The sequence below is a fragment of the Chinchilla lanigera genome, unplaced genomic scaffold (genome assembly GCF_000276665.1).
Source record: "Chinchilla lanigera isolate Chin_1 unplaced genomic scaffold, ChiLan1.0 scaffold00154, whole genome shotgun sequence".
NCBI lineage: Eukaryota > Metazoa > Chordata > Mammalia > Rodentia > Chinchillidae > Chinchilla > Chinchilla lanigera.
Window position 1 is genome coordinate 2,371,780 of NW_004955555.1, and position 8,407 is coordinate 2,380,186.

Below are 8,407 nucleotides of genomic sequence, written 5' to 3' on the forward strand. Positions count from 1 at the left end.
TGGGGCCTAGTAGGAGGCCCTTAGGACCAGGGGCGTGGTTTAGGGAGGAGTCAAGGTGGTTCTCACCAGAGGGTTGTTATAATGGCCTGCAGCTGATCCTTAAATTGCCTTCTGGCTTCCTGCATTAAGAGAGGAGGTTTTCTGCAGGGAATAGTGGTGCACACCTTTAATCCCAGCCCTCAGGAGGCTGAGGCAGGAGGATTGCTGTGATTTCAAAAGATAGGACCCTTTCTTTCCACAGGGACTCCAACCATGTGGCTGGGAACAGCTGTACTCCTTGGATGTTCAGTTTCTCAAAGTGTGAGCTAAATAGTTTTTTCTTTTTTAAAGAACACAATGACTTCAGACATCTTACAATAAACTTAGCAAGCTAATCTCCTCCCAGAATTCTGTGTCTGGGAATTTGGAGGCTGGCCAGTGGTAGATGTGTCCAAAAGGACAACACTAAACCAGTATTATAACCCCAAGTTATTCTCTGACTGCATGATGTTTGTGTGGGTGTAAATAATTTCTAAAAATTAGCTGGTCTCCAGTATTTTGTTATAGTGATGAAAGCTAACTAATACATACTGCAAAGTAAGAGACACAGAAGAAGAATTCAAAGCATGAAAAAGAAGAAGGATTAGACCGTGCCCAGGGGAATCTCTTAGAGAACAGTTGCTTCAGGAAAGCAGTTAGTTGGGTTGCCAGGTGCTGGGGATGTAGCTCAGTGCAGAACACTAGGTTTAGTGGGTATGAGATCCTGCATTCATCCCCGGGACCAGTACACACACACACACACCCCACACCACATTACACCACTATGAGCATTTATTGAGTCAAGATCAAACAAGAAGTCAATAAACTACCTTTATTTAAAAGGAAAATTTCCCCATTTTGTTATACACATAAAACCAGCGCTGTGTGAAGGCACTTCATTGGGGAGAGAAGGAAGAGGGACAGTAGTAGAGGTCAGTGTGTGCCACCCCGACCCCAAGACTGCTGGGAGATACGGGGTCAGAGGTGACTGTCAGGGCAACAAAGAGATGGGGTCACCTACCCCAAGTTCACCTGGGATGGCACATTGGCTGGCCAGGGCTCAGGGCTGTTGGCAATAGGAGTGGAAGGCACTTTGGATGGATCTGATTTGACAAAGGTAGGGAGTGTCCTGTCCCTAAAGATTTCCAGCCCAGCTGGGCATGGTGGCAACTGCCTATAATCCCAGCACTCTGGGAAGCTGAGGCAGGAGGGCTGCAAGTTCAAGCCCAGCCTGGGCAATGTAGTGACTTAGCGAGACTCTGTCTCAAAATTAAAAAATAAACAAAGGGCTGGCTGGGGATGTAGCTCAGTGTGAAAGTCCTGTGTTCGATCCCCAGCACCACAAAGAAAAAAAAAAAAAGATTCCAGCCCCACTCCCTGGACTTCCCACGGCTAAGGCAGGTCACTAAACTTAAGGCTGGGATTCTCCTCCCTGGGATTCCAGGGGAGCAGGAAGTGGTGGTGAGGGCCCCAGGCCTGCAGAGTGAGAGGTGCAGCATAAATGGAGAGGCAGGTCTGAGGTCTGGAGAGCAGGTAGGTGGTGCTTCTGTCTCCCTGGGAGACGACTTCTGTCCTGCTAGACTTTATTCCGCTGGGACTTCACCCTGGGGAAGAGCTGAGGGAAGGCGATCTTCAGACAGACATCAAATACTGCTAACCTCATCCTGCCCCCAGCCCTCCAGGAGGCAGCCTGCTCCATCCTCCCATCCACTCCAGTATCCCCAAGTCCCTGGTCATCCCCAAGCACCATAAGGAGTATTCCAATCAGCACCTCTACTGATAAAGCGGAGTATTGTGAGTCTCCCTGCCACCACGGCTGCCTGGTTGGGTCCCGCCTCCTCCCACCCCCAAATTAAAGCAATATTCTCTCTTAGGAATATAATGGAAACATTCCCCAACCTAGTCGAATCAGCCTGGGTTCTACTGATTTTGAGGGGAGGGAGGGTACTTCAGGCTGGCCTTGAACTTGAGATCCTTCTACCTCAGCCTCCTGAGTGCTGGGATTACAGGTGGGTGTACCTACCTGTACACCCAGCTTTCTGCTGTGACTATGGTAATGAATTCTTCCCCGCATCCCAATGCTGTGTAACAAAACATTCTCCACCCTGCCTTCCATAGACAATTCTTTAACTGCCCCCATGGATAAGATGGGGTTTTTCAGCACTCTCCTTGGCTAAAATACATTCTCTAATCTCCCTATTAATATCAAGGGTGATAATTTTTTTTTCTTCCACTGCTGGGGAGAGAAGCCAGGGCCATGCCAGCTGGGCAAGTGCTCTGCCACTGAGCCCCACCCCCAGCCCAATAAAAACATCGGACTGAGCACGAATCAAATAACAAACGCAGCAGTACCAGCCCTGCAAGGGGGTCTCCCTTGGCCTGTTACCACATGGTCTTTTCTTTTCCCCCCTGTGACCAACAGTGGACCCTTCCGGTCCCCTTTACCCACTATAATGGGCGTCCCTCGCCTCCCTCTTTTCCCGCGGCGCTGCCCCAAACCCGGCAGGCTCACCCCGAAGTAGTTCCGCGGCACGTAGCCCTCCTGTCCGTGCAGCGCGGCCCACCACCAGTCGGTCTCCTCCTGCCCGTCCCTCCGCAGCACCGTGACAGAGTCGCCCTCGCGGAAGGACAGCTCATCCCCGAACTCAGCGCTGTAGTCCCAGAGCGCATACACCGTCCCGCTGTGCATCAGCCCCATGCTGTGCTCCACGTCTGAAACACGCGGTCAGGGGTGAGAGCCCGACCTGGGAGTGCAGGGCTCGCTGGGGACAGGGCCAGTCCTGGGATTTGTGCCATCTATACGGGTACCTGCCTCTGGGGACAGGAGCCAGCACTGGCGTGGGCTGGGAGTGCCATCTGTAGCAGTCATGGACATTGAGGTGCACCAAGCTAGGCCACTTGCTCAGAGGCGAGACAGTGGCCTCCTTTCTCCGCTTCCCTCCTGCACTGTTTATATGTGTCTATTTTTTTCTCTTTCTTTTTGAGACAGGGTCTCACTATACAGCTCCGGCTGGGCTTGAGCTCACTTTGTAGCTGCGGCTGGCCTGGAACTTGCAATGATCCTCTTGCCTCAGCCTCCCAAGTGCTGGTATTACAAGCATGCACCACCACACCCGGCCTGTGTCTATTCATTGTTGTGGTACTGGGTATTGAACCCAGGACTTTCACACTGAGCTACAGTCCCAGAGTTTTTGTTTTGTTTTGTTTTGGGTTTTTTTGTCTTTTTGAGGCAGGGTCTCGCTATGCAGTTCAGGCTGGCCTTGAGCTCACTTTGTAGCTCAGGCTGGTCTCAAACTCGCGACAATCCTCCTGCCTCAGCCTCCCAAGTGCTGTGATTACAGGCATTCGCCACCATGCCCGGCCCAGAGCTTTTTAAAAAACAGGGTCTTAGTAAGTCACTAAGTTTCCAGGCTAGGTTTCAACTTTCAAACTTTCCTCCTCAGGTTCCCAGAGTGATGGGGTTACAGGAGTGCGCCCCCATGTCCTGCCTCTATGCCCTCTGGGACGTTGTTGAATCCCTACACTCCACGGTCCTTAACATCAGCCAAGGCTACAGCTTGCATCTCCAGGCATGCGGCTGAGTGCCGTGCGGTCCTCGCAGTCCCCCTACTTGGCCCCTCCTATGGGCACAGGTGCTGTAGCCAGGCACCTGGACAGGCCACAGCATCATGTCTTGGCACAGTGGGGATGCTCCCCACCGGTACCAGGGAGGTGGCACAGCTGGGACCTCCAAGCCCCCCACTTCCCCCACATGCGGTCCATTCTGCCGCCCTCTTCTCCAGGAGCCTCCCCTAGGTCGGTACAGCCCCTGCGGCCCTCCGGCCAGCCCTGCCCCGCCCCGCACCTGCCAGGTAGGTGGCGCAGTCGGCATAGCCCTCCCGGTACGGGTCGCACTTCTCGATGGCAGTGGCGCCGTCACTGATCGTCGTGGCGAAAATGGCTGCGCCATGCTGCACCAGGGCCATGCAGATGGCCGTGTCGTTGCACGACGCCGCGCAGTGCAGGGGCGTCCTGGGCGCAGGAGGGACATGTGAGCGGCATGCCCAGCCCACAGGCCATCGCCGACCCCGGCCCCCTGCGACGTCCTCGCAGCCCCCCCTCCACCCGGGCTCACCAGCCGTGGCTGTCGGGGGAGTTGACGTTGGCGCCGGCGGCGATGAGGAAGTCGACGATGGCGTAGTTGGCACCGCAGATGGCGTTGTGCAGGGCTGTGATGCCCTCCTCGTTGGGCTGGCTTGGGTCGTTCATCTGGGGGACGTGAGGGGAGGCTCAGCCCTGCGCCCCTGCGCCCGCCGCCCCTGCCCCCACCCGGCTTGCGGCCTCACCTCCTTCACCGCCTGCTGCACCACCTCCAGCTCCCCGGTCAGTGCCGCGTCCAGCAGCAGCACCAGCGGGTTGAGGCGCGCGCGGCGGGCCTTGCGTGGGGAGCCCGCCTTCCGCAGCACGGAGCGCATCTCCTGTGGGACAGGGCAGGGACACTGACTTGGGGAGATCCTTAGACTCGGGACCCAGAGGGGGACACAAGCCTAGGGGCCGCGAGGCAGCCCCTCCCAATCACCATGGAGACCCAGCAGGGCTGGGGTTCTCTGCCACGGAGGGAGGTCGGGAGTCCTAGGCCACTGAGGCAGTGCTGCCTGGCTCTCCGAGAAGTGGGGCTCCTGTAGCAGCCAAGGGCCCGAATTTTGAGTCCTGAGAGGAAGCTGGGAGGCCATCCAGGTGGTGGCAAAGTGATCTGAGGCTTTAAGACAATGATGGTGGAAACCAATGATCCAGACCATTCAGAGTTTTCTTTTTCTTGGTAGCGGGGATCGAACTCAGAACCTTGAGCTTGCCAGGCAGGTGCTTGTGCCAGAGCTATATCCCCGGCCCCATTCAGGGTTTTTTGTTATTATTGTTTTGCAGTGCTAAGGATCCAACTCAGGGCCTCCTGGATGCCAGGGAAATGTTCCATTACTGAACTATGTTATCCCCAGTGCCCCCCCTTTGTCTTTTTGAGACAGGCTCTGCTACACAGTTCAGGCTGGCCTTGGGCTCTCTTTGTAGGCCAAGTTTGTCTTGAACTTGTGACAATCTTCCTGCCTCAGCCTCCTGAGTGCTGGGATTACAAACCTGCACCACCACGCTCGGCTATCCCCAGCCCTTACAAATTTTACTTGAGATAGGGCCTTGCCAAGTTGCCCAGGCTGGCCTGGAACTTGCAATCTTCCTGCCTCAGCCTCTTAGTAGCTAGGATTACAGGTGTACACCTGACCTGGCTCGAGCTTAATCCTCGAATTCTGTGATTTGTCAAGTCTTTCTGTGGCCGGAACTTTGTGATTCTACAATGTGACAACTCCCATTTCAAGTTGCCATACTTTCCCTCAGGTAGGCCTAGGGTACCTACCTCACCACCTCTTCTCTGAGACTTGTACCTTGCTTTCCGCTCACAGTGCTCAGAACTGTTCCATTTGACTGCCCTGTCCCCAGCCAAGCTCAGCAGCAGCACCTTCCCACCACCAATGGGTCGTCAGCAGCTACGTGCCAGGCAGCATGCTCAGTGCCCACTAACACACTCAGTCTGCACGGCAATCCCAGGAAGAGGCTACTGCTTTCTTACACCCATCTTACAGATGAGGAGACTAAGCCCCAGAGGAGTAGGTTACCTGGCCAAGTTTGCATAGCTGACAAGTGGCACAGAGCCAAGCCTGGTGATGCATGCCTGTAATCCTAGCACCCTGGGAGGCTCAGGCAGGAGGAGTGCAGATTCAACCCCAGCCTTGGGAATGTGGCAACTTTGAGAGATCTTGTCTCAGTATTTAAATAAAAAAAGAAAAAAAGGTTTGGGTATAGCTCAGTGCAAAGGCTCTGGGTTCAATCCCCAATACAAAAAAATAAAATAAAATAAAATAAGGGGCTGGGGATTTAGCTCAGCGGCAAAAAGCGCCTGCCTGGCAAGCTCAAGGTCCTGAGTTCGGTTCCCAGTACCGGAGAAAAACCAAAAAACAAACTAAAATAAAATAAAATAAAATTCTTGACAGAGTGCCTAGGACAGGGCACAAACAACAGGTCATTGGAGGAAAGGTGCAAAATAATTCATGCGCCAAGACTCCTGGATGCCCCTCCACAGGTCTTGCTCTCTTTTCGGAGCACAGCACTGGCTACATTAAAGACTACATTTCCCAGCATCCCTTGCAGCTGGCTTCCAGCCCAGTGGGAGGGACAGAGTGATGGGTGCGATTCCAGATTCTGCCCCAAGGGGAAAGGACCTTTTCTATTATTTCCTCTCCCTTCCTGGCCAGCATGCAGGCTGGGAGAGAGCCATCCTAGACCAGGAAGGCAGGCCAGCCCCTAATGCACAGGGGCCTCAGGAAGACCGAGACTGGGTCCTGACTCCACCCCAGCTGCTACTCCTGGACTCTTACTCAAAATAGATCTGTCTCATTTAAGCCACTGTACATCATAGGCTGCTCGTTAGAGCAGCAGGACCCAGACACCAGCAGACACAGCCCGGCGTCCTCCTGTGGGACTCACCATGCTCTGGGGCTGCTCTGGCGGGCTGCTCTGGGGTGGGCCTGGGGCTGGCATGGGGGCTGGTGGGGCAGGAGCGGGGGGCCCTGCCCGGCCCTCGGATCCCTCAGTGATGGGGCACAGCTCCGGCTCGGGCCCCCCAGGCCCTGGCCCGCCGTGCCGGTGGAAGAGGCGGCTGATGATCTGCTGGTACTGCTTCTTGTGGGTGGGGGGCAGGGCCACGGCAGGGCTCTGCTCCATGGAGCCCCTGCGTTTGAGGGGCCGAGGGATCTCTGCCAGCACCCGAGCCACCTCCTCCAGCTCGGGCACCGACTGCGCCTCGGGTGGCAGCGCTGGCTGCAGCCTCGTGGGACTGAGGGGTCGAGTGACAGTGCCTTCGTCTGTGTCGCCAGCCTCCAGCACCGGGGTCAGCAGCACCTCGAGTTCCGGCTCGGGCTCCAGCTCCGCGGGGGATTTAAGGAGGCCTAGCAGGAAGGACAGCCTCATTAGAGCACTACGACGGACTTCCAGGACCTGCAGCCAGCACTGTATTTGCTGTGTGATCACAGGGCAGCTTCAGGACTTCTCTGGGCTGTGAACAACCTACAATTATGTCACCTCCCATGTATTAGTATTTAGGGTATGTCTGGCACTGCATATACTGGCCTTACTGAGTTTTTCCACACTCCTGTGTGAAATTGAGAGGTGATCACTTCCAGTATTATAGGAAGGCAATCTCAGGCTCACCGGGGGCAAGTCAGCTGCCCAAAGCCACACATTAAACTGACTCCAGAATCTCTAGTTTTGGTTTTTTGTTTGGTTTTCTTTTTTAGGTAATGGGGATTGAACCCCAATCTTCTACACTGAGCTACACCTCCAGCCCTTTTTTTTATTTAGTGTTTTGAGACAGGGTCTTAAGTCACTAAGTTGCCCAGGCTGGGTTTCAAATTGCAATCCTCCTGCCTCAGCCTCCCAAAGTGCTATGATTATAGGCAGGTGCCACTAAGCCTGGCCAAAATCTGTAGTCTCATCAACCACAATAGATTGGACTTTCTAAGATCCTAAGAATTTTCTTTCCTGGGGGCTGGAGATTTAGCTCAGCAGCACAGCACCTGCCTGGCAAGTGCAAGGTTGTGAGTTTGATTCCCGGTATGGAAAAAAAACAAAAACAGAAGAATTTTCTTTTCTAAGATCTTAGGCAAAAAATTCCTGCCAAGAGTCAAATCTTCTATTTTATTCTGTGCTGCAGTGCTTCTAAAGCACTAAATTCACTATCTCAGAATTTCCATCACAATTCTATAAAGGAGGTATAATTAATATCTTCATGGCTGGGAAGACAAAGGCTCGCGCAGGAGAGGGAATTTATCCTGAGTCACTCAACAAGTCATCGGGCAGACAGGCTCAAGCCTCCTGCTCAGCAACAATGCTCTTGGGCTAAAAACAGAAGCAGCTATGATAACTAACACAACAGCTTCTGAGGGCTTACTATGCAGTCGGGGAGTCCTAGGGGAAGGACTTGATATGGTTTTAATACCATATCCCAATAAGATAGATTCTATTATTATTCAGCTTTCCCACTCAAGGAACTTGTGGCCCAGATAAGTTTAATAACCTGCTTGAGGTCACACAGCAAGGAACAAGCTGGGCCCAGGGTCCAAGTTTAGCCATTTTGCAACCCCTGGCTCCAGGTGCAAATTCCCCAATCTCACGGGGCCCAGCTCTCCCAGGGGTGCCGTCCCGTTGGCCGTAATGCCTGCCAAGGGAGATTGGCCCCGCCCACTTCCCCGCCACCACCCCCCCACCTCGGGGGCCTCCACTGCGGAGGACTCACCTTCGCTCACAGGAGCCCATGTCTGTTGGGGTGGTTGGGCAGCTGGGGCGGGTGTTTGGGCCTGGGGTTGGG

General features: G+C 54.2%; 1 protein-coding gene across 3 annotated transcripts in view; it reads right to left on the reverse strand.

Moving 5' to 3' along the window:
• Positions 1–1,308: 1,308 nt before the first annotated feature.
• Positions 1,309–8,407, reverse strand: part of Ppp1r13l (protein phosphatase 1, regulatory subunit 13 like) — a gene marked incomplete in the record, with an annotated part of 17,886 nt that continues 10,787 nt past the window's right edge. For all 3 annotated transcript variants that reach the window (XM_013508706.1, XM_013508705.1, XM_013508707.1), the window contains 7 exon segments: positions 1,309–1,633; positions 2,531–2,730; positions 3,863–4,029; positions 4,133–4,266; positions 4,344–4,475; positions 6,529–6,989; positions 8,336–8,407. In XM_013508706.1, coding sequence (XP_013364160.1) covers positions 1,595–1,633; positions 2,531–2,730; positions 3,863–4,029; positions 4,133–4,266; positions 4,344–4,475; positions 6,529–6,989; positions 8,336–8,407 — 1,205 coding nt within the window.